This window comes from Psammomys obesus, unplaced genomic scaffold (genome assembly GCF_907164565.1).
Source record: "Psammomys obesus unplaced genomic scaffold, mPsaObe1.curated_primary_1811, whole genome shotgun sequence".
NCBI lineage: Eukaryota > Metazoa > Chordata > Mammalia > Rodentia > Muridae > Psammomys > Psammomys obesus.
This window is the reverse complement of record NW_026596040.1, coordinates 8,472,446-8,497,857: the sequence shown is the minus strand read 5'-3', so window position 1 is coordinate 8,497,857 and position 25,412 is coordinate 8,472,446. Positions and strand designations below refer to the sequence as shown.

General features: G+C 41.7%; 3 protein-coding genes across 5 annotated transcripts in view; 2 read left to right on the top strand and 1 right to left on the bottom strand.

The window, feature by feature from the left end:
* Ap3s1 (adaptor related protein complex 3 subunit sigma 1) overlaps window positions 1–6,152 on the bottom strand; it is a 44,118-nt gene extending 37,966 nt beyond the window's left edge. The window contains exon 1 of one of the 2 annotated variants that reach the window (XM_055622633.1): window positions 5,997–6,152. In XM_055622633.1, coding sequence (XP_055478608.1) covers window positions 5,997–6,065 — 69 coding nt within the window. In that variant the 5' untranslated portion in view covers window positions 6,066–6,152. The remainder of the gene's footprint in view (window positions 1–5,996) is intronic. The other variant, XM_055622632.1, reaches the window with a different exon arrangement.
* A 121-nt stretch (window positions 6,153–6,273) lies between these two features.
* Window positions 6,274–15,442, top strand: Atg12 (autophagy related 12). 2 transcript variants are annotated; one of them, XM_055622634.1, is made up of 4 exons: window positions 6,290–6,711; window positions 10,308–10,444; window positions 12,387–12,449; window positions 13,208–15,442. In XM_055622634.1, exons 1-4 carry the CDS (start codon window positions 6,546–6,548, stop codon window positions 13,265–13,267), a joined length of 426 nt encoding a protein of 141 aa, XP_055478609.1. In that variant the 5' UTR covers window positions 6,290–6,545; the 3' UTR covers window positions 13,268–15,442. The 2 variants fall into 2 exon arrangements, with proteins under 2 accessions (XP_055478610.1, XP_055478609.1); XM_055622635.1 differs by lacking the exons at window positions 10,308–10,444; window positions 13,208–15,442 and having other exon boundaries at window positions 6,274–6,711; window positions 12,387–12,448.
* A 3,726-nt stretch (window positions 15,443–19,168) lies between these two features.
* The window catches only part of Cdo1 (cysteine dioxygenase type 1), a 13,417-nt gene continuing 7,173 nt past the window's right edge, over window positions 19,169–25,412 (top strand). The window contains exons 1-2 of the mRNA XM_055622631.1: window positions 19,169–19,543; window positions 23,486–23,563. Of these exons, the coding sequence (XP_055478606.1) occupies window positions 19,374–19,543; window positions 23,486–23,563 (248 nt within the window). The 5' untranslated portion in view covers window positions 19,169–19,373. The remainder of the gene's footprint in view (window positions 19,544–23,485; window positions 23,564–25,412) is intronic.

The following is a 25,412-nucleotide window of genomic DNA, read 5'->3' as shown; positions in this document are numbered from 1 at the left end:
TGTATGTATATTTTTTTGTGATGCATGTTTTATCTGTCTGTATGTATTTTTTTTGTGATGCATGTTTTATCTGTCTTTACGTATATACACCATGTATGTGTGTAGTGCCCAGGGAGGTCAAGAGAGGGTGTTGAATCCATGGAACTGCAATTATGAATAGCTGAGCTCCCATGTGATACTGGGAACTGGGACTATGTCCTCTGCCAAGTATTCTTAATTCCTGAGCCACCTCTCTCCTCCTCCACCTTAATTCTTGACACAGGGTTTCTCAATGAACATGGAAGTTCCTATAGCAACTCAAATGGCTAGCTAGCAAGTCCCAGAGATCTTCTTATCTCTACTTCCTTGGTGCTGGGATTAGAGGCACAGAGCACTGCACTTGACTTAACATTTGTACTTAGGATCTGAATCTAGGTCTACATGCATGGCAATCACTTTATCTACTGAGCTATCTCCTCAGCCATAATGTGTTCTTAAATTTTAACAGTGTAATTTAACACATTAGCAAGTGAGTATTTTTAAAATGTTTTAAAATTGTTATGTGTATTAGTGTTTTGCCTACATGTATGTATATGTACCACACTCAAGCAGTGCCTAGTAAGGTTAGAAGAAAATCCCCAGAAAATGGAATTACTAAAGGTTGTGAGTCACCAAATAATGCTGGAAACCAAATTCAGGTCTTCTAGAAGAGCAGTACAAGCTCTTAGCTGCTGAACCATCTCTTTAGTCCCAACCATAAAATTCTTTTTAAACACACAATGGTCAACCCTAATTTTGCTGATCAACAGCCACTGTTGTTTTCCAGCTTTCTGAAAATAGCACTTTATCTCTGTCTCCATGTTCATTATTATCCCCAACCTTGGATCCTGATGAAAGAAAGCTATTATTGGTCTTGGTTGGGTATGTCTAGCCAGGTTAGTGGTTGGTTGGTTAGTTTTTGTTTTGTTTGAGGGGTAGCATAGAGATTACAAGAACTTTTGGATTGAACTGTAAGGGGGGAAATAGCTAATTTTTTTGCCAAGTAAAGCAAATCAAGAAGCACTCTGTAAGGAAGTCACTGACTCACTGAATCGATGCTGGAATCCATCTACTCCTCTATACAATTTATCCTGTAGGAATTGTTCAGGAGCATTTGCATTTATCACATAAGACCCAGGTTATGTACCCCAAAGAATTTTAACCAATACTAAAGAAAAACAAATTTATGGAGGAGCTGGAGAGACGGCTCAGTGGTTAAAAGCACATGTTGCTCTTGCAGAGGTCTAGGTTCAATTCCCAGAATCCAAATGGTGGCTCATAACCATCTGTAACACCAGGATACCATATTCTGGCCTCCAGAGACACCAAGCGTGCACACACACAGATGTAGACAATACACTCCTACACATAAAATGAATCTTTAAAAAATGTTTTTAAAACAAAATCATACGCAATTTTTTTCTCCAAAAAGCTGAAATGTGAAAGGATATGTATTAATACCTCAATACTCAGAACTTTTTAAATTTCGTTTTGTTTTGAATTTTGAAATAGCATCTCACTATGTTGCCGAGACTGGTCTCTAATTCATGGGCTCAAAGTGATCTACCTGCCTCAGCTTCCCTAGTAGTTGCAGGCACTGGGAACAGAACTGGGTGCCACAACTGACTAACAATGGAGAGGGTGGGGCATGTAGCTAGGCAGCACAGCACACCCAAGCATACGTCAAGCCGAGATGAAAAGGAAATGCATTTAACTATTCTACCTGCTACACTGTTTTAAGTCACTAAAATGGAAACCAATAAGTTTAGACAGAACTTCTTAAAGATGTTTTTAAAAAAAACTAAACATACAAAACTCCCGATTCTATATTTTAAGGATTTAAAGAAAAGAACCCTTTTCTAGTGCCTGAAGTTTTTAAACAGCCTAATACACAATATTACAGTGATACTGCGGGAGTAACTCATAATTTTACAGTTTAGAAATGTGCGATAATCTTTAGCATCTATGGAAACAAGGAATACTCACATATTTCCACTTTATTAGCATGACTCACTAAAGAACCATGGCTTTCCAAGAAGAGAAATCATACAACTCAAACATATTTTGTTGCTGCTTTCTTGCTTAATAGCTATGCAAAATACATCTGGTTTAAACGTCAGTAATGTACTGACATAATTTCTACGCAACTATTGAGACTAAAAGTTACTATTGCCAGATTGCTGTGGTAAGAATCACTTCAAAAATAAAACCACAAACACAAATTCTGCAGGGACAATCTCAAGGATACATTAGGCAAAACAAAAGTACCAAGTCCAACCATTCTTAGTATCTAACTCCAGCAAAATGAGCCAAAACATTAGTTCAGCAAAGACTAGCAAAACACACGTTACTTCATGTGTCATAAATGACAAGCTGGGAGGCATGACCCAGGTTATTACAACACAAAATCTACACTACAAAGGGGTAGCATGACCACACAAATGTTATGTCCTGAGGAAACATAACTGACGAGTGAACCCACCGTATTTGGGAAAGATATTGTAAAGTTAAGCAGTTTTCAAGCTGTTAGTATTAAGCATAAACGTTGAACTCACACCTCAGCTCCCTTCCAGGGTGTAGACCCACTGGCCTGAAATATCCCTAAGTATTGCTTAGCTTCTTTAACTTGAAACTGCTGGGCTTGCTGAGTACTCACTTCTTTTTAAATTAAAAAAACAAAAAAACAAAAAAAAAAAAAACATTTTATTAATTTATCTATGTGAGAAAGACAGTAAAGGGTCAGAGGACAACAGGCAAGAGAGGCTCTTTCCTTCTACCACGTGGATTCTGGGGAGGGAGCTCAGGCCACCAGGTGGGGTTCATAAATCTCTCAGCAGCTTGCCAGCTTGCCAGCCTGTCAGCCTGGATGGATAAGTACTTCTTAGAGCCTTGTACACCCTAACCCAGGAATGGAGGAAGTTACTTTTGTAACGTCTTTACTTTTGTGCTAAACACATAGATTCTGAAAGTCTCTGCTTAATGAAGCACATTTTAACAGTTGGAAGGAAATTTAACAAATCAATTTCAATACAAATTTTATCCCAAAGCTGGATTCCAAAGCAATGCATTCGACAGCAATTCATCAGGAGTTTAGTATAGGCGCCAGAGAAGATATCTGGGTTAAGAGTGCTTACTTCTCCTGCAGGTGGCAAGTCTGGTTCCCAGCACCTAAGTCAGGCAGCTCACAAACAAATGAAACTCCAGTTCCAGGGGAAGCCACACCTTTTGGCCTATGTAGGCACCGGCATACATACACATACATAAAAGCTAATTCTTAAAAAAGTTTAAAGATTCAATGTTGACTGCTGGAGGTGACACAAATATGCTTAAATTATAAACTCCGTCAAAAATTCTATAGGATGCCCCGAAGTAATTATGGGCTGTGAAACAGAATGCGTGAAAAATAAAATAAAGAATAAAATTCTAAGACAAAAATAGCAACAGGTAAATTCCTTCAGAGAATACGAACATGTATCTGGGCTAGGCAAAGCACAAGGATTCGATTTTGGACATGTCACAAATAAATAGAATTTCAGACAATGCCAAAGGGCCACACTCCAATGACCTACACAAACAAATGCCATTTCCAACAACACTTCCCCGAAAGTCTCCACTTGCAATGCTTGTTTTCCTGATGTTCAGTCTCCGGACATTCAACTTTTCCACCAGGGCTGTGCACTCGTTTTCCTCTGCATGGAATGCCTTTCCCCAGGTATCTCTCTGAAAAGCTGCCTTACTTACCACGTTCAATACTTTGCTGAAGAGTTACTTCTTGGTGAGAAAGTACCTGGCTGCAGTATTTTAAATTATCATCCTCACACTCCCTACTTTGCCTTTCTTTAGTTTTTCCACATCATTAATTACTATTAATACCTATAATATCATATAGGTGGCTATTTATTAGCCACGTCTGCACCCCCTACAAAGCAAAAGGTAGACGTGTTTGTTTGCAGTGCTTACATGTGGCAGACAAGAAGTAAACAGTCAATGACAAAGTGATGGCGGAATAAACGAATGAAAGATAATGTCTGCCCAAGGGTTGCAGCCTAGTGCAAGAAGCAAATAAACAAATTACTTTCAATTATTTCTGAAAGAAAGTCTGTGGTTGGGGAAATCCAATTTGTAAAGACAAAGAACAGCTTCTGGTGCTGGTGCACCTCCTCTGCCCAACCAGGGTGCTTTTACATCTCTTCCAGCATCCTCCCTCCAGCAGCGCTGTCAGTCAGGCAAGGTCCACAAAAATGGCACCACGGCTCCTTCAGCTGCCCTTCCCATGTTAGCCTTCACTACTACCTAAGGATTAAAGGTAAAAGGCAGTTCTACTTCCACCGTTGAAAATCAGGAAACTATATTTCGAGATTTCCAAGTTAAATTCATATTGCATATGCTTTAAGTCTACCTATAGTACTGATTACCAGGATATAATGAGCAAAGCCAAGGGACCTATTATTCTGAATAATGTCTAATAATGTATTCATTCACTTTACATCCCCCTGAATAATGTTTAATAATTAATTTTATGATACTAGGCATTGAGGCTACAACCCTGAGGATTCTAGACACACTATCACTAGCCCACCTTTTACTTTTTATGTTGAGACAGCGTCTCACTAAATTGTACAGGCTGGCCTTAAACTCAAGTTATCCAGGCATTCAACTTCCGATACTCCTGAGTAGCTGGAATTACAGGCCTTCACTATCAAGCCAAACCAGCTACTAAATTTAAATATGAAAAAAAACCTTTTCATTTTGATTCTATATTGGGATATACTTTTTCTACACAGCAAATGGACTCAACAAGGGCTAGTTAACATTTTAGGCAATCACTTAATGATGGCAAGTTAACAGCATTGCTTTCCTCAGAAGGAACAACTAGAATTTTATTTCGGCTTCAAGAGTGATCTAGAATTTTTAGGCAGACCATTAGCACTTAAGTTATACTACATTAAAAACCATGCAAAAGTAGAGCAAAGCAACTTAAGAAAATGAAGCAGCCCCGTTTCTCACTTCAACCAACACCTCCACAGACTGCATTATCACTTTAGGCAAACTGACATTTTCACGGTTCATTTTTAATGGCAGGAATAATTTCCATCTGGGGCCATCCGCATAAAGTGCTGGTCTTGGCACATTTTCAACACTAAATGTCTATAAGCACAACACCCCAAGACAGCACCACAGCTAGGCAGCTCACGTCCACTCTCCAAATGACAGCTCAGTGTATGACCTAGCACTAGCTTTGCCCTCAGGTAAGGCATAGAAACAGATTACCTCTCCTAAATCGTTTATAAATTACCTTCGAGACTTTAAAGTCATCTGCTCCTAGCAATATTAAACTGTTCACAGTTCTAGAGGAGAACTTTCACAGATGGCATTTCGTTTAAACTAAAACTCGGGGGGAAATGCCCTTATGCCTTGCTTTAAAAAGAATAGCCATACCAAAATGAAACGGTTATAAAGCCGAGATACAGAATCCCTTTCCAATGGGTCGGCCACTTAGGCTACCAGTTATTTCAAGAGTAAATCCGGACAGCAGGTTAAAAAGCCCACTAGAAAAGTCAGGCCCCCACTTAATTCTTCTTCAGTTGCCACCTGGAAGTCACAGCCAGCTTCGGGTGCTTCCGTCTGGAAACGGGGCCACAGCGGCCAGGGCGTGCGGCGGGCCAAAGTTGCTGAGCCCGGCGAGGGTTAGGGCGGACACGGTGGCCCGTCCGTCCGCGGCGGGGAGTGGGGCTGGGAGCGGCGCGGCCCGGTGTGGGGCAGAGGGGCCGGGCAGGTGGGCAGCGCCCCTCGCGGCGAACGAGCGGCGGGCGGGGAGTGGCAGCGGCTCCCACCGCCCCAGCGGCCGGTCAGCGGCGCGCGGAGGCTGGCGCGGGAAGGGCCGCGGCGTCGCGAGGGTCGCTCGGGGGAAGCCGCTGGGCGCTGCCGCGCGCCGGCGGTCGCCCTCGCCCCGGGGTCGGCGGCGGGGGCATACTCACGTAGGGCTGGTAGAACTTGGAGAGCCGCGGCTTCCCGTGGTTGTTGAAGATGAGGATGGCCTTGATCATGGCTGGGCCGGGCCGACCGGGTGGGCGCTGCGGCCAGGGCGGGGGCGGGCGCGCGAGCCTCGCCTCCGGGAGCTTGCCTGCCGCTGCTTCCCCACCCGCCCCCTCCCGCACGCGCGCGCGCGCTCCCGCGCCGCGGGGCGGGGCCCGGAGGCGGGGCCTGGGAGGGGCCGGCCAGAAGGAAACGGAAGCGCGTCCGGGCCGAGCCACCCCGCCGCAGAGGGTGCATGCTCACCCGGCCGTCCCGCGGGTGCTCGTCGCGGAAGCGCTCCCGAACTCGCCGCGACCGGATGGACAGTCGCTCCTGCATGAACTGCGGTGTCTCCAACGGGCGATCTGTATGCACTGCTCTCCAGACACCCCAGAGTTCTCTGTTGATCCGGGTAGCACTCCTGCCCGCCGCCTGCTGAGGCGCTTCGTGGAGCAAGGCCCAACCCCTGCACGCCGCTACCTCACTTCCGCCATCGATCTCAGCCAGCGAAGATGGCGGAAGATCCAGAGGCCGTGTTGCAGCTTCCTTCTTCAGCGGCCGGGGCCGGCGGCGAGAGCCTTTCGGAGCTTTCCCCAGAGACAGCCACCCCCGAACCCCCATCTTCGGCCGCAGTCTCGCCGGGGACGGAGGAACCTCCCGGTGACACCAAGAAAAAAAGTAATGTCAACATCCGCGCTTGGGCGGAGGCAGGAGACTTAGTAGCGTTCCTAGGAGTAGTGGCCCCAAAAGAAGCAAAAGCTAAAGAAGGGCGCGTCCCAGAAGTACCCTTTCTCCTCTTAGAATGAAACAAAAGTGTTAGACCTGAGGAAAAAAAAATTTGCACGACTCTCTGATGAGAACAAGCTATATATTTAGAAGTGCGCAAGGAACAGGCTAGATGACTGCCTCCCCCTAAGTCGGGGTTTCAGAGAGCAGCCTCTCACTGGCTTTTGAGGTCCCTTTTATGGGCGAAGGTTGATGGAAAACAGCTGTCAAAGATAATTGGATGTTAGCACCCGGACAGAAAAGTAGGGCTGAAGGCTGCCTGTTGGGTAGGTGAGAAGGTGTAGTCATCACAGGTATACATAGGAGTTTAGCAAGGCAAAGAGATGGGTATACGTCATGAGGTTGCAAGTTCAGCGTGGGTTCAAAAACATGGTTTTCAGGATACCTTAGGTTTAGGAAGCAAAAACTGGTTCTTGTAAGGTATGGAGACATAATAACATATAATGTAGCTTCTGTTACCACTTTTGAGAGCCTAGGGGACCCCGGTACTACCCGGATCCACCATCCTTTGCACCTTCTACAGCATCTGATCGCTGAGGTAGTCAGTCTTCGAGCCCAGTGGGTTCACAGTAGCTCCAGGAACTTAACACAATACTAGTTACTGGAGTAAAAATGTAAGGCGACAGAAGTAACCGGTGGGTTACAATCCACGAATTCGCTAGGGGCCTCATTCTTTGGGTCAAAAACCTGGAGCTTTAGACACTAAAGAATGCTAAGGGAAAACTAAAGGTATACATGTTGCCTTTGTATTAACTTTTTATTTATTTGGGGTGGGTCGTGCCTTTGTGTGTCAGAGAATTACCTTAACCAGCTATCCTCAGCCTCTGTTTTAGGGATGTGCCTTCCACTGGCAAGAAAGGAGAGTCAGGTTAATTTGCCTGACCACTATAAAGTTAAAGTTGATTATAAGAAAAAATCAACAGATAAGCATGTTTCAATAGAAAAAAGAAGATCTTCTCCTTAATTGTTCTCCTTTCAGAGACATGAAATGTAGATGTGGGTATGTTTATTATTCCTTAGTTTCACCAGCTTGTTGATGCTGTACAGGAGGAGAACTGTCTGCCAGCTCTGCTCCTGGGGGATGCAGCTGTATATAGCTCAGTAGTAGAACACTACAGATGGTTTCAGGGGTTCAATCCCCAGCTCATCAAGGAAGAAAAAATAGGCCAACTTTGCATTTGGAGGAGATCTGTCACATGTACGTGATGTACTATAAATATTTGGACAGATAACGACTGTTAACTTTTTAAAAATCCTAATTTTTTTCTTTCAGTAAATGTATTGATCTGACTTTCAAAGGTTTCCTTTAAGATGGAAACATCAAACAAAGTGGTGAAGTAATACTCTTAATCCCAGCACTCGGGAGCCTGAGGTAGGCAGATCTCTGGGTTCAAGGCCAGCCTTTGCCCAAATGAATAAAAATCTAAATGTCTAAGTCAAAGTTTTAGTCCGTCACACTGATGATTGCTGCACAAAACCCCCAAAACAACCTAGAAAATGACCCATAATCCAAGATATTGCCTGATAGGACTGTTTAAGTCCATGTTTTTTTCTTTTTTTTTTTTTTTTTCTTCCCACAAATTGAATTCCTGTTTTTAGTCTTTTTTTAGACAATTTGATGAAAGGGCTTAAATATTTCACATTTCCACTGTAACTTACAGAAGAAGGGTTGTTGAAACAGACTGAGGTTGTTGGCCCTGGTAGCACAGTATTACAGTTGTGCTTGGCCACACTTTTGAATATCAGTGCTAAGGTCCTACTTTATAAAAGATTTAAAACTCAAGTGCTGTCTATGTTAACTGTCTCTAGTTGATTGTAACGTGTGGCCATGCTTCTGAGCTACAAGCAAACCAGTTTTGGAATTAAGACTATAGCTGTAATTATTGTAAGTACTTCTCTAGCTTCTTGCCCTCTGGCTCTTGTTTCTTCAGTAGTACAACTCAGTGCCTAATTGCTGCTGAGTTACTAATTCCTCCAGGGGGTTGAGGGAACTGGGAGGAAGGAATGAAAGGTAGCCTAAAAAAAAAAACCTATTTTTTCCTTTCCAACTCATCCTTATTCCCAAAATAACTGAAAGGATACTTACATAGCTGTAAGAGCTCTAGGAGCCCATGTTTTATTTCAGCTCGCCGAACAACCTGTGTAGGCCAGGCTAGCCTCACAGTCCCAGAGATCCACCTACCTCTGCCTCCTAAATGCTGGGATTAAAAACCTCTATCACCACATCTGGCTTCAAGACAAAACGTGGATAAACTGATCCCAACTTTGAATACCAAACAAATGGGGAAAAGTCTGGTAGCTGTAGAACAGTTCTTTCAGGGCTGCTTTTTGGTTGCTTTTATTGTACGTAGCACTTAAAGGAAAAGAACCATCATTAAGGAGATCAGTCTTGGTTCACATCTTTGTATGTCGAGTCTTTGAAACTTTTTTGGGCCCCAATTATATTTTTTGAAAATAGTAGTAGGATTTCTTTTAATTATAAAGTTAAGTATAAAACATTTGGTATTAAAAAAAAAAAACACCTGGTATTTACAAAAAGCCATATGTCACCACTATGAAAACATTTTGGTGTGTACTCTATGCTAAAATGAGTATGTGTTTGTGATGCTTTCTTACTGAAGTTGAGGTATATACACATTTTCTATTTTGCACATTTTCTCAACTTCTTAAACCATTAACTGCTTTTATAATCCGTTTTTAAACAGCTATTTAATCTTAAGGTTCAATTAGTAAAGGTTATGGTCTGCAGTGTTGTGTACATACATTAACTCACTTAATCCTTGCATCACTGCTCTGAGGTTGGTGCTGTTACAGAGATTTGAGAATGAAAGATTACAGTGCTTGTAGCTCTACAAGTGCCAGAGCCACAGTCTGGACCCAATTTGGAATGTGTTTTTTCTCTATAAATTCTGCCGTAAAGCATCTCATATTTTAATCTTATATGTGTGTGTTGAACATGTAAATTTACTGCGTTTTTTCTTGTAAAAATAAGTGCTTTGATGAAGGTGACATCCTTCTCCGTGAATCTTTGCAAATCTCAAGCTTTTCAATTCTTAGTAGTATATTATTGAGTCAGGCTGTATCTAAGTATTAGATATGTATTACCATACTGCTCTCCAGAACATTATGCCACATCACAGTGGCAACAGCACTACCACCTGTATAGTCACCTTTCTTTTACCACCACTTTGGTAGATGAACGGTACATAAGGCTCTTTTCTTGGCTGCTTGGGTATTGCTTTATATCATGGGCCAGAATTACGCTGTGTCAGAGTGTCTCATAAAGATTAATCCTGTAGGGAAAACTTTGTAGGATCAAGGGGGGAAATAATGGAAAAAGAGTCTAATCCTTCTGTATCTCTAGTGTAGCTCCTCTTTGTCAGAGATGTAATAATTACATAACTTATGGAATAAAAAGTTTAAGCTTTCTGAACTGTTTGACATCTCATCAGATGTTTCGATACAGTTGTCTTTTTTTTTTTTTTAAGTTGATATCCTGCTGAAGGCTGTAGGAGATACCCCTATAATGAAAACAAAGAAATGGGCTGTAGAGCGAACTCGAACCATCCAAGGACTCATTGACTTCATCAAAAAGTTCCTTAAACTTGTGGCCTCGGAACAGTTGGTATGAAAACAGAAATGATTGTTTGCCTATGAAAATTCACAATAGTTCCTAGGCAACTGCTAGTAACACATGTACAGAAATAGATACAAAGCTACACATTGCTTTTGTTCTTTCCTCTTATGCTTTTTGTTGGTGAGGTAATGTGCTTTATCAGAAGATTCTTTAAGAAGCTCTGAAATGAGATAAATTTGGATTCACTTTGTTATCTATTGCAGTTGTTTTCTTATTTTATGTTTACCTCTGGTGGTCTTGGCATGTGCATGCAGAGGTCAAACAATACTTGAAAGTGGGTCCTTCCACCATGGTTCTGGAAGTATTGCAGGTCATCACTTTGGCAGAAAGTGCCCTTACTCCGTCAGTCATCCCGCTGGCCTTTCTCGTTATCTTTATTATTACTATCACTGCTTTCCAGGATTTTTTTTAAGCCTGGCATTTTAGTTATTCAAAATATCACTGAATATCTATACAGAAATATTTGTCATAGAACATTATGTTCTCTGCACTTCAGGAAAGTTTGGGGCTTAATATACTTTGATTCAGTATTAGACTTCTTCCACTGTTGTTGAAGTAAGCAATGTATCTTTCACATGGTGTAAAGCAACTAAGGGGCGTATACTTATTTCATAGTGTAGTATATAGTAAGCACTTCATTGGGCTATAGTTGTCGTAAGGGTTTTGTTTCTTTGAAGAACTTTGGTTGTCATGTTTCATTTGCCATCTGTGTTGTTTTCCTGAGACAGTTTAATCGGCCTAACGTTCACCAATTAGGCTAAGCTGGCTAGCCAGTAAGTCCCAGGGGTCCTCCCGTATCTTATCTCCCCAGTGCTGAGATTACAAGCATGTTCTACTATGCCTAGCTTTTTGTGGCTTATATGAGGGATAGAACTGAGGTCTACATTCTTGCCTAACAAGCACTTTACCAACTGAGCTGTCTCCACATCATTTAACAGTGGGGACATTTTGAGAAAGTCATTATTAGACAATTTTGGTTTTGTGTGACTATCTTAAGACTATGGTTATGCAAACTGAAACAGCACATCACATGAAGACAGGACCATGATCTTACAAGACCATAATCTTGTATGCAGTCTCTGGTTAACTAAATCATCACTAAAGCACATAGCTAAGTTTGGCATTATCTGTAACTTGGCAGTGTTTTATATTTCAAATAGTCCCATGAGATATTGTTTTTAGTATCATTCATAAACATAGGATAGGCCATGAAATGTTATTTGTGTTTAGGGCCAGGACTCTTAACTGCCTCATTCAGTAAAAATGACAGAAAAAAATAACCAATATTTGTTGTATAAATGATACCTGTTGACCAGCTGTTCTCCTGTTTCTTTCAAAAAGAGAGAGAGAGAGACAAGATTGTTAAACCAAACATATTTTATTCTTAAATCTTGAGGTGAATGTTGAATGTTACCTACCAGTTTTCTTCTATTTTCTAAAAAGAAGGTGATCAAAAGCCTTCCTGGCACTGTTACCTTTGCTCTAATATCTTTAGGAAATTTTTAAGTACTAGAAATATTTTAATTTAAAACAAATTAAACTGAAGTCTGAAACAATGAATTATTTTTGTCTGCAAGTAATCTAATACTAGAAGTGTACAGCTTGAAGGTTCAGTACCCCTGAAAATTTTCAAAAGTTGTAAAGGCCAAAAAGAAAAAGATATGTAAGGAAAATGCCCAATATCAAATATATCGGTTTTTACTTGCATATGTGAAATAATTAGAAGAAACATATTTTATTGTGACTCAGTGGGAACTTTTTTCTTCTTATGGTAGCCTCACTGTGTAGTCAGGAAAGCCTTGAACACAAGGGCAGTCCTGCACACGTGCACACAAACCATTTAAAACTGTCTTAGTTACAAAAAGCTGGGAGCAGGGTCCTCTATTTTAGGATACCAGTTTGAGTCTATTTTCTTTTTACTTCCGTATAGTTTATTTATGTGAATCAATCCTTTGCCCCTTCCCCAGACCAAGAAGTTGGAACTCTATATGAGGTAAGTAACCTTTTGCCAATGGATACCATGTCTATTGTATAGTGAGGATTATTAATTCACATTTATAAGAGATACTGTGCCATCTTAATTATCGATGGGGGGCGAGAACCTTGTTCTGTTATATCCGAAACACCTTGAACACAGTAGAGTGTTAGTAAGCTTAAACAGTCAGGGGATAAGTTCTATTTAAAAGTCATCTTTTGCTTTTCTTAGAAATCTTGTCTGATCTGTATCACTTCTGCATTGTTTGTTACCGTCTGTGGTTGAGATCACCAAACAATTGATAAAACTACACTAGAATGACCTCGTTCCACAATGCTCCTTCATGGCAGTAATCATTTTTAGATAACTAGCACTGCTGGGAACGAGCTAAAATTTACTTTATCTTCAGAGATATGAAGGCGGTGAAAGCATTTAAGCCCATACCCAAGGTACATTGGTTTTGTTGAATATTTATTATTACTTGTATGTGTGATATATAGAGGCATCTTTTGGAAAAGGTAGTATGTTTATAGAACTCTTTCTTTTCTGTAATGTATTTATGGATTTTTTTTTTTATAAGTGCTCTATCTGCATGCCAGAAGAGGTCATCAAGTCCCTCTATCATGAGCCACCATGTGGTTGCTGGAGATTGATCTCAGGACCTCTGGAAGAGCAGCCATGGCTTTTAACTGCTGAGCCATCTCACTAGCCAAATAGAATTCTTTCTTAATATAACAGAATTAGTGCTTAATATGTTGTCTTTTTCTTTTTTGTAGTGTTTTGGCAGTGATGGTAAACTGGTCCTACATTACTGCAAATCACAGGCATGGGGATGAGCCACAAAAGAACAACTTGATATTTTCACAGAAGAAAAAAACTCAGAGAAGTTTTGATGCTGTGGGGAGAGACTTAATGGCTACCAAATATTCAGCATGAATCTGCTCTGACTTATGTTTATGTGTAAGAAAACATCATAGAGTAAATGGACTAAAAATAAGATATGTGCTACCATAAAATCGTCTTAAAAATTGACATTAGAGTATGCCCATTACCCCCACACATTCCTGTTTGAGATCTGCCTCCGAGATTAGAAAGGAAACTGGAATTCTGTATCCATTGCAGGTTCTCAGATGACAAGTTATTTACTTTAGAATTGGTACTGTGTTGTTTCCATGGTAAAATCCAGTTTACTAGAATTGGTACTGTGTTGTTTCCATGGTAAAATCTAGTTTACTGAAGGGTTTGAATTTTGAGGTAGTTTTGCTTTTTAACTTACTGGGGGAGCCTGTTTCTTTGGAATATGGAATGTTTACATTTATCTGTGTTGCTTTGTATAATCAAGTGCACTGATTTGTCTCGCTACCTTAGGTTGTCCAGTAGAGGGCAGCCCCGTTGGCAAAAAGGTTTCACAGTTCTGACGTCTTTGCCAGAGTGGAAGAAGGACTGTTGAACCTAATTTCTAGTTAATGTGTAATCAGGAGAGCAACTGTGTTGACAGACTAGAAGGATGTGCATAGTTTAAAATTAATCAAGCTGGGGAACAGTTTCATATATTGTACCCAAGAGTCCCCAACTCTTTTTTAAGTCCTGTCATTTATGATTCTTGAGCCTCATCCCAGGCATTGTAATACACACTTGTAATCTCAGTGCTCAGTAAACCTGGGCCAGAGACTCAGGAGTCTAAAACCAGACTGAAATGCAAAAGAACTTTTCCCAAAAAGATTCTTAAGCCCTACCCTGTGTATTCCACTGTCACTTACCTGTGTCAAAGAAGCTGACTTGGTACAGCAGGCAACCTCAAGTTTACCGATTCACCCCACCCTCATTTCTAACATCTGAATTGTAGTTTGTGTTTCTGCAATGCTGAGCATCATTCCAGTGTCTTGTACACTTGAGGCCAGGGCCCTGCTGAGCTCTATCTCTAGCACTCAATTGAGTGCTTCCTAATGTGTTCTCCAAGTTGAAAGCATTCAAGGCTAATGATTGAAAAATAGCCTCAAATTTTATGTGTATTCCATGCCATCACACACAAAAAAAGAGTGTAACTGTCACTGTGCTGATAGATTGGTCACTGCTTGAAGTAAGATTTAACTTTTTCCTTATGTGTGTTATATGTCTTTTTGTTTTATTTTTTGAGACTGGGTCTTACTATGTAGATCTGCCTAGTTGGAAACTCACAGAGACCTGTGTGCCTCTTGAATGCTGAGATTGAAGGTATGGACAACCTTGCCTAGCTCCATATGTGTCTTAAAGATTTCCAGCTAGAACTAGACATGGCAGTGCATAGTTAACCTAGCATTCAGGAAGCAGAAGAAAAAAGACTGAAAGTTTAAGACCAGTGTGGGCGACAGAGTGAGATGGGATTACAGGATTTGAAGTATGTAAGAATTCCAAGTGTTTGCTTGCAAAGGTGATGATAGAAATGTATTTCTCATCAAAAATATTTGAGGACCTATACTACCCTTGTTTTTGTTTTTGCGACAGGCTGTGTCACTCAGGCTGACCTGAAACTTGTGACTAACCTGCCTCAGGCTCCTGGGTGCCAGGCTTACAGTTGTGCACCACTGCACCTGGCTCGTTTTTAACTCTTAAACCCTAGAGTGTGCTTTAGGGCCGTACTCAGCCATGTGAACCATGAAAGATGCTGTGTAACGACACAGTACAGTGCTGTCTATTTCTTGTCTTCTGCCCAAGAATGTGAGTTCTGGGCATCCCCTTTATCAGCACCCTTGGAGTGAGTTAATGCAGGTAATAGTTTACAGAGGAGTGATATGGACAGTGAGTTACACAGAATACAGGCTTAGAAAACACCTTTCATCTTGAAAGCTGGGAAGTACTGATTTTTGAGCACTGTCAATTAGATAGGGAAAAGATTTGCCCAGTAAGAGGTTACTGAAAGAGCATAATGGTAGATATTTAACAGGAAAAAATATGTTAAACTTATTGTTTGCTGATGCTTGTTTGAGATGACAGAATGCTTATTAACTCTACGAAATAAAAAATAAACTTGAGTTTAAGTCTGTAACATTTTTACAGGAATAACTTACTGCCACATCAAATCAAAAGTTAACTAAATATGTATACCTTATTTGTTTTCTTCCACCAGTAGCCTTGAGGAGTGTGTAGGGCTGTCTAGGAGTCTAACACTAAGAAAGTTTTATCAAACTGTTTTACATTGTCTACTGGTCTTTGCCCAAATAATTTTCAGCACTGATGTTATAACACTTGTAAGCTGGGAGCCTGTGAGTGATGGAATGACTGAACAGCTTAAAGTATTTCAAGTGCAATTGAAATTTAGGAGGAAAGAGGACTGAACCTTTAGTTTGTATTTTCACTTTTCCATGTGTATGACAAGTGTAATGTCACACTGTCTTACTTTGCAGAACCATGGCAGTACACAAAGTACACATGACCTATGTAGAATATCCCACTTCTCTTAAAATTATGTATGCTAGGGATTTCATAATGAGATTTTGACTATTTAGGACATAAAGCAAGTTAAAGATTGAATTATCACTAATCAAAATAAGATTGGATACTTCCTGGAGTCTGATTTTTTTAGACATTTTAACCTGAAAGGGTTTCTAGTGGTCATGTTCTCTAACCAGATGAGAAAATTGAAAATTGTAAACTCTGCCTGCAGTTACAGAACATTAGTCGATCAGTTGCTTGTGTGACTTACAGTAGGGCCGTATTACGTACTGCAGGAAGGCAGAAATGAGAATGGCTTGTTATGAAGCTTCCGCTTCATATTCCACGTATGTATATGCTGGATAAGCTTTGGTCACAAAGAAAGCCAACTGCATGCCACCTAATGACAGGAAACTCAAGAACTCAGGTTTTGTCCTGCTAATACTCCCCTCCAGGGATTCACTGACACCTTCATTCCTCCCAGCCCTGACTCCTTTGACATGTGGTAAGAAGTTAGTCTTGCTCTTCTTGGTGGGTGGACTGTGGGTCTGTGCTTTCAGTTTTCGGGGATCGTGATGCCAATATCCAAAAAACCCTGAAATGAAGTGTTAACTTTGATCCATGACACTTGCTGTTGAGTAAGCAGCTTTTCTTATTTGAATTTAAATCTTAAGAGTTAGGGGGTGTTGGGTTTTTTTGTTTTTGTTTTCTTGTTTTGGAAGTAATGGAAAGTGGAAAAAATATTGGATGATACTGGTTTTACTTGTTTTCTTAGTTTTAGTGCATGAAAGATCAAATGTGAAAGGCCATGAGGAGAATCTCAGAAGAATTTAACTCCCATAGTTCCTTTGACATCACAGGAAATGAACACGAATCCTACCATTGCTTACTTCTAGTTTTCAGGAAGTGCTCTCCAGTTTGGGATAGGTCTTTTTGTTACAGAACTACCCTGATACATGCTAGTCTGGCTCTCCCATGTGTTCACAGGTACGGCATCTGCATTCAGAAAGCATGCCATTCCTCCTTTCTCCAAGTCCAACTTGTGAGTCTCTTAGCATCTTCACTCATCTTCCAAACCAGTTCTTCTGTCTGCAAATCCTGACAGCTTTATATTCAGAACCTGTTCAGCTAGTTCAGCTAGTTCTCATCTCTTCTATCTCCTCTACCCCTGCCAAGCCCATTGGATTTGCAGCCCTCCACCCTTCTCTACAGTCTGCCAATCACGTCCAGTCTATGCTCTCCTTCACACATTAAGATTGTGTCAATCCCAGCCAGGAGCAATGGCGCATGCCTATAATCCCAGCACTTGGGTAGGCAGAGGCAGGTGGATCTTTGTGAATTTGAGGACAGCCAAGGCTACATAGAGAAACCCTGTCTTGAAAAACAAAACAAAAAAAGATTATATCAATCCCAAGGATTTTTGCACTTAGTGTCTTCTCCACTTAGAAGTGTCTCCAAGACAGGTGCATCTGACATCTCTGGTCCTGCTCAAACAACCCTTTTAAGGAAGTTTCCCCCAAACACCATCTAAATTGGCAAGGCCTCACTGCCTGGCTTCCCATGCTTTATATTTCTCTGATAGGTAAATATACTTCCAGTGCCTGTCCATGTCTCCATGTGCACTGCTGTGTATCAGCCCTCCCTTTAGACTATAAACCATCTCATAACAGTGGCCTAAAACATGGAATTTAGGACTGGAGAGATGGCTCAGTGGTTAAGAGCACTGACTGCTCTTCCAGAGGACCTGGGTTCAATTCCCAGCGCCCACATGGCAGCTCACAACTGCCTATAAGTCCAGGGTCCAACACCTTCACACAGAATACATGCACTTAATCAATGCACATAAAAATAAATAATTGAAAAAAAAACATGGAATTTGGGTTGTGTGGACAGTGCTTGGCTCAGAGTATCTGCCTTGTGAAATGTATTACATTTTGTGGGTAAACAATGTTTTCAGAATTCTAGTACTTGTAGGGTCTTTGAGTGCTGTCCACATGCCAGTGTCTTAAAAAGCTACAATCTTGCCCTTAGCAAATCAACATAGTAGAACTGCATGGATCTTGACATTTTGCATATATGTATATAATGCTATTAAACTATCAGAAGATAAGTTATACTATTCAGCTCTTACGAAGAATTCTGGTTCCCTTTACTAAATTTTAACTCAAGTCCAGGATTGCTGGGGGAGGGGGCCTGAATTGTTCTAACCACTTACTCGGGCTTCTTATCAGCATTTGTGCATGCTCCCCAGCATTCACAAAGCACTGTGTACTCTACTGAAGATAAAGGGCCATAATACCATGCAGCCTGAATGTCCTAAGTGTGCCAAGTGGTGGAGTTGGGGGTACTGAAGTTTATACCTTTAATAATCCAAATCACAGTGGAATGAAAGAATATGTGTTTTTGAATTGTGCTGTTAGGGCTTCCTTTTCAACCATGCATAATCCATGTTCTCAGAGCATTCTAGGTCCCGGGAGGTGGAACTGCCTGCTTTGTGCATGTGCCTAGACTTGAAGGATTCAAGTCAGGATCTTCTAAATGACTGCACAGTGACAAACACCCCCACCACTGAAGCCAAGTCCCACCAAAAGGCCTGTTCTTACTATTAGCTCTCTCAGCTCTTTGAACTGGATATATTTTACAAGGCACGGGAAAATCAAAGCACTCTTACTAGAAACTCAAGCACTCTTTGTCAAATCTTTCTCACGATATACTACTGCACGTTTACATTTAAAAAAAAATGTAAGCACTTGAAAGGCAGAGGCAGGAGGGTCTTTGAGTTCAAGATCAGCCTGATCTGCTACCAACCAGCCAGCGCAACAAAGGATTCTCAAAACAAAGAATTTTCACCAAGCCTGGAACATATATGAGGACCGTATACATTTACAGAATAGTCTCACTGGCCTGGGAACGGGTCGCATTGTGTTTCCCAGGCTTCTTAGCTGCATTTGTAAAAAGGTTGGCTCCTTTTCCTCCTCATCCCACCCACCCCTGCGCCCCCCAGGGATCTAAAACACAGTCAAACATTGAAAACTAAGCCCGGGAGGTGGGGTCGGGAAAGGGATAGGATAGCCGGCCAAAATCCTCCGCTAAGTGGGGGTTGGGGGAGGAGGAATTGTCCGGAGCTCACCGCAAGGACGGGGCAAAGGCAACAGTGTGGCTTCTGAGAGGGCTGCTGCGCACAGACAACTGGGTCCTGTGCCAGGGCCTGCCTTGTGGCGCTCTCCACCTCCAGCCCGTTTCTCGGGTCTCTCCCCGCCTCACTCCACCCCCTGAAGGCGGTTGGTACGTTCTAGATGACTCCAAGAGCTTAAAAAGGGCCCGGGAGGGCGGATTCCGCAGATTTGGTCTCGACCGGTCTGTGCACTAAGCGGCTCTCCGGTGACTCCCAGACCCGAGTCTTGATACCCTTGGGAGAGCTTTTAGTCTGGTGGGTCCCGGGTGTGTGCGACCATCTAGCCTGCAGCCCGGGTTCTCCGCGCTCGCGTCCTCCGCAGCCAGCCTGGAGAGGCGCGTCCCAGCCCTGCGGGGATGGAACGGACGGAGCTGCTGAAGCCGCGGACCCTGGCCGACCTCATCCGTATCCTGCACGAGCTCTTCGCGGGCGACGAGGTCAACGTGGAGGAGGTGCAGGCTGTGTTGGAAGCCTACGAGAGCAATCCCGCCGAGTGGGCTTTGTACGCCAAATTCGACCAGTACAGGTGAGCAGGCTCGCGCAAAGCTAGGTCCCCGCAGTTAGGAGGGAGCACCCCCCAACACACACACACTGGCTCTCAGGTTTTCAGCTGTCTCCCGCAAGACCCCGCCACCCCCAGCCTCTGACAAAGCGACACCCCACCTCCTTAGGCGCTGCTGGCACTGCGCTACGGGGACCCCTTCGCCACCTGGTACTCCCGGGCTCTGGTGGGGCAGACGCCTGGACCTGACCACAGACCGTTCAGAGATCACCCTGCCAACCATCTAGAAAAGGATGGTGGTCGGAGAAACAACCCCAAGTCAGTCACCAACCCTGGAACGCTTAATTTAACAGAAAACAGCGCCCGGGTTTTGCCAGCTGTTACTACTTCCAGTTCTCCCAAGCCACTTTCATCGCCCCATCGGAGAGTTAGTTCACCGACTGTCAGGTTTTGCAAATTGGGCACACTGTGACTTTTGCAGCCCTCAAGCCTTTGACCTTCTCTTGCTGTTGTTTCCCAGAATCTGGAAGGGAAAACTAAAGAAAGACCGCTACTTTCTGGACTTGCTTGAGTAAGGTGTCTGACAGGCTGGGACCTTTGATGTTGTAATTTAGGGATTAAGTCAGAACAATCAATCCTCAGGCCTCTGGGTCTAGAATAAAATGAGTCACTACGAGGATGAGAGGTTCCTGTGTGGGAGAGCAAATATCCGTGCCTGTGCTTGATACACTGGGGCTAGCATAAGGAAGCTGGCTGGAGAAAAGGATGGCTGGGAATGGGATGTTTTTCCTTGGAAGCCATTTCTTCACACCTAACATGCACAATAAACTTTTGTCAGCACAGACCATGTCATCTGTACTTTGAGACTTGTGAGTAGTTAAAAACTAAGGACAGGACCTGTGGCATTTTGTGTTTGGGGAATGGCCTTAAGGAATTTCCTTTCATTCCAGTCACTCCCGACATGTCTACTAGTTCTTAAATGCTGTCAGGTAACTGCCAGTTTGTGGGGCAAACGCTCCGCCAGTCACTTCACACAGTGTGAGACAAAGCTGTTCTTATCTCAGTTTTGCCAACAAAGACCAGCAGGAAAGAAGCTGGGCACCCTATACAAGGTCTGTTTCCCCATTAGGATTCAGGGGCTACACTGCCCCAGGGCCGCCTGGAGCTCCTTTGTCCTGAAAAACTTCTACATAACTCCATGAAGGTGTATAAGATAAAATCAAACATTTACCGAAAATCAAACATTTACCGAAAATCAGCCATAACAAAAAAAAATTTTTTGGCATACATATAAATGTGTCATTTATTAAGGACTAAAGCAAATATGCATACTAAAGAGATGGCTTGCTTGTTTACTTTATATAAAGAAATCTTGGTTGAATATTTTGATTTTTAACAAAAGATTACTTATCATGAAAAACAGTTGAGGCTGGGCATGATACTTGTACTTGGGAGGTGGAGGTAAGCAAGAGCAAACCCTGACTCCAGCCTGAGCTACATGAAAACTCCGAGAAGATGACCTCTGACCTTCCCAGCAGAGCCATGGCACACACATGACTAAATACTCATGAGATACACAATAACAATATTTTTTAAAAAGAGCCAAGATTGCTATGAATTTATGTGATGACTATGGCAAGTGTTGCCAGGTACTGATTTTATTTTAACACATTACATTTTATTTGGAATTATTTTTGGCTGTACATTCAGAAATCTTATACTGTTCCAATTTTCTATGGCTCCACATTCCTCTATGCAGGGCACAATTTAAGAAGCATGGCTTCTAAAACACGAAGCCTCTAGACCAGTGGTTCTCAACCTGTGGGCCACAACCCCTTGGGGGGGGGGTCAGATGATCCTTTCATAAGTGTTACCTAAGATCATCAAAAAGCACAGATATTAACATTACAGTTCATAACAATAGTAAAATTACAGTTATGACGTAGCAATAAAAATAATTTTATTGCTGGGGTAACTACAACATGAGGAATTATTTTAAAGAGACATACCATTAGAAAGGTTGAGAACCACTGTTCTACATGACAAATTCTATTATTACAGTAGCATATCTGGCTAGATAGTGCATTGTCCAAGTGAAATTAACCAGGTGTTCTACACACAGTTCCTGCTCTCTAGAACAGTGGCATTGCCAGGAACTTCTTGTTTGATCCAAGGCACAGCACATTAAGATAAAATAAAGTTCTGGGTGGGCTATAGAGGGAAGAAGAGAGGGAGATGGATGGCCAGAAGCAAATTCTATAGTGTTGTGATCCTTAGTGCTTAGAAGGGTTCAGGTCTGTGATCTGGGGGTTTGAAACAAGGCTGAGTGCGTTCCCGTATATCCAGACAGTGGGTTCTCTGGAGAAGTGGGGTGTTGCATAGGAACCCTGTTTACTATGACAAAGGCTGTGCGTACAGTCCTGTCCTAGGTCATAAGGAGCTCAAATATAAGGGAGACCAATAGCTAAAAAGAAAATAATAGGTCTTAGCAACTCTCTGGGGAGTCATGTCCTGCAAGCACCTGGCCCTGAGCTTGGGGGATGGTAGGAAGGGCTGGAGGAGTGCAGCCTGGAGAGCATGAGTTAACAGATGACTAAGTGAACAAACACTACCAAAATAAAAGTATACAATCCTCTCTATGCCCTTAGAAACAGCAGTCTAAAGTAAATGTCACAACTGTCCGGGTTTGCTGATCAGATGCTAACAACAGAACCATTTGGACCAAATTACAACTTGAGAGCTCAAGTGTGTCCTTAAAGTGGTTGTTTTGGTTTGGGTTTTTTTCTCCTGCAAATTATAATAGTAAAAGATTTCCTCTTCTGACCTAATGTAGCCTTTGTTCTGGTGCTCGCTTCCACCCTCAGCTCATTTGTGCAGAACTTTCCTTATGAGCGCTTTTGACTGCATTTGTGTCAGCACTTTAGCAGTAAAGTGGTTGAATCCTAGAACAGTCCTTTAATGAAACCTTGGTCCTCAAACCCTACTTTAGCTACTAGAAGGGGGGAAATGCCCAAAACAATAGCAACATTCTTTCCTGGAGTAGTTATGAACTTTCCAAATACCTTCCCTGAGAATGCTACTTTTTATTAGTTTGAGGCTGATAAATAAGCATGGAGAAACAAGAAATTTGCAGTATTTTTTTTCTCCGTTATCTTTTCATACCAGTAGAAATCACTGAGCAGCTACCTCAGTAAAGTCAGAGATTCAAATACAGAAAGGTCTGCATTTTAGATGAAAAAAAAAAAAAAGGTACAAAATGCCAGAAAGTAAAAACTCAACTGTTGAAAACAGTTTTCATTGGACTTCGAAAACCATGTTCAGGTTTCACTGAGGTAGAATAGTGGGGCTGGTCCATGTTCCTATGCACAGTGGGCTGCCTTCCACTTTGGAAGCATGAGAGCAGGCAGACCTTTGAATGGCATCTGCCATTTCTAGAAAATACATCTGGAGGCTAAGTACTGCTTTCTTTAAATAATGCCTCCCTTGTTCCAGGAAAAAAAAAAAATTATACTGAAGTGGCGCACAATTTGTTGGGTTAAAGGAAGCAAGCTGGTGATCATTATTTTTAGATGGCTGTGTGAGCAAAACTGAATTATAGACCTAATTCAGGAATGTGCATTAACATTCAATGGGTGTGAACTATTGGCAGTGGGAGAAAGTGAGTTTGCTTGTAGGAGTCTTTGTAGCTCTGTGGTCTATCCTTTCCTTGACAGCTTTTGAAAAGGTGAAAGATTGGTTTGCTTGGTTTGGGTTTGGCTTTTTGGTTGTTGTTGTTTCTGTTTTTGTTTTGTGTTGACTTGCATTTCCCTGGCAGGAGAGGAAGGAAGGGAACCTGTGGTCCGGCTGTACTATATGAGAGAAAATTGCTCACTTACTTACTTACTTAATTTTTAAATTAAATTAAATATTTAATAAATCTTTTTAAAAGAGCAAACCCTAAGCCCGACTGAACTTTTGTTTCTTTAGGTATACTCGAAATCTCGTGGATCAAGGAAATGGGAAGTTTAACCTGATGATTCTGTGCTGGGGTGAAGGGCATGGCAGGTAAGGAAACAGTCCCCTCACTCCAGGCATTCCTTTCGTGTGTCCCTCCTACCTGCAGGAGTTCTTTCTGACTTTCTGACGATCAGTGTATGTTTTGGCTGGGCATGGTGACACACACCTTTAATCCCAACGCAAGAGGCAAGTAGATCCCTGTGAGTTTGAGGCAGTTACAAAAGCCTGTGTCACTGCTATGAAGTAACGGACGTGCTGGTGTGTCCTCTGTGCTAACGTGAATACATGTTTGTGATACTTTCCTCATGAAGTTGAGGTTATACACACACTTCGGTTTTGCATGTTTTGTCAACCTCTTAAACTGTTAACTGCTTTTATAATGTGTTTTTAAACAGCTATTTAATAATCTCAAGGTTCAATTGGTCTAAGTTACGGTGTATACAGTGAGTTCTACTATAGCCAGGTCTATATAGTGGGGCTCTGTCTTAAAAATAAATCCATGTTTTGCAATGCTAGGAAACAAATGCGTGTCTCATGCGTACCCTCCAATGCTAACCTGTACTGTTAGTATTACTGGAATCCACAGAGTAGGGAGAAGAAGAGAACCAACTCTTACAAGATAACCAACTCTTACATGTGGGTGTACATGCACACAAACACACACAAATGTAAAACATGAAAATAAAAACAAGCCTCCTTCCCAAATCAGTAGTAATTCAAAGGAGGAAAATACTCACCTTAATTTAACCTCTCTGTCTATCACAGAGTTAAACTGTTTTTGGAACTATGCTTAACCCTGACCTTTGTGCTATGTGAGGTGTGTCAACAATTGTGGGACCAAAGACCAAGCTGGCAAGATTTGGAGCTAGAAAAACATGTCACAAATTCAGAAAAATTCTTTCTACTTCTAGTTAATTGTTTAACTTTTTTTTTTTAACCAGGAAGGCAATTTAAACTAATACTAACAGTTTAAGATGTGTCTCCTTGCCTTTAGTTTGTACACCTGTGAGCCTTGTTACCAACTAAATATTATTGTATTTTAAAACAGATTTATCAGATTTTTGTCAAACAATTACCCAGATTCATTTTTTGTGAGATGAAAGAAATGCAAAATTACACGGCTTTAGGATATTAGACCTATAGTGAACTCAGGTTGAAATGCACAATTGATCAAATGGTAGGTGGCAGTCAGTCATTCTCTCAGTATTTCTTGAAAACAGACTAGCAAGGATAAGGGTAGAGCCTGTTAGAAACAGTCCTTTTATGCTACATTTAAACATTAACAGAACTCAACATGATTTGAGTCCTAAAAATTATATACACTTATATATTTTAATCAACTTTGCAGCTATTATGACTTCATATACCTAACTACTGTTTGCTCTAAGATCAGATGAATAAATTCCCTTTTATTTAATATGCAGTTTGCTTTCCCTCACCAATAGCAGAAGATCATCACAGGGGAGGCTACTGTAAGATGTTAGCACCATGTGTACCTTACATCATCATTTCAAGATGATAAGGATGCATTTGCACACATATACATTCTCATACACACACAAAGAAGGAAGGAGAAAAGGCCTATGGGGAAAAACACAAAAGAAAATATCAAATGATTCTAATGTGGTTGATTATTATAGATGATCTATTTTGTTCTTTTAAAAATTTCTCTAATGAACCCCAAGTGTGTGTGTATGAGTCCATGTGTGTGTGTGAGTGTGAGTCTGTGTATGTATGTCTGTGTGTGAATGCGTGTGTGAGAGAATGTATGTGTGTGTGTGTGTATATGTATGTGTGTGTATAAGTCTGTGTGCATGAGTGTAAGTCTGTGTGTATGTGTATGTGTGACTCTCTATATGTATGATGCCAAAGATAAAATCCAGGACCTCACATGCCC

Bases quoted from the DNA above. Each gene is read 5' to 3' on its own strand.
- Atg12 (XM_055622634.1), top strand. From the start codon at position 6,546: ATGGCGGAAGATCCAGAGGCCGTGTTGCAGCTTCCTTCTTCAGCGGCC. The intron at 6,712-10,307 runs GTAATGTCAACA...TTTTTTTTTAAG, and splicing joins CGGTGACACCAAGAAAAAAA to TTGATATCCTGCTGAAGGCT. The intron at 10,445-12,386 runs GTATGAAAACAG...ACTTCCGTATAG, and splicing joins TTGTGGCCTCGGAACAGTTG to TTTATTTATGTGAATCAATC.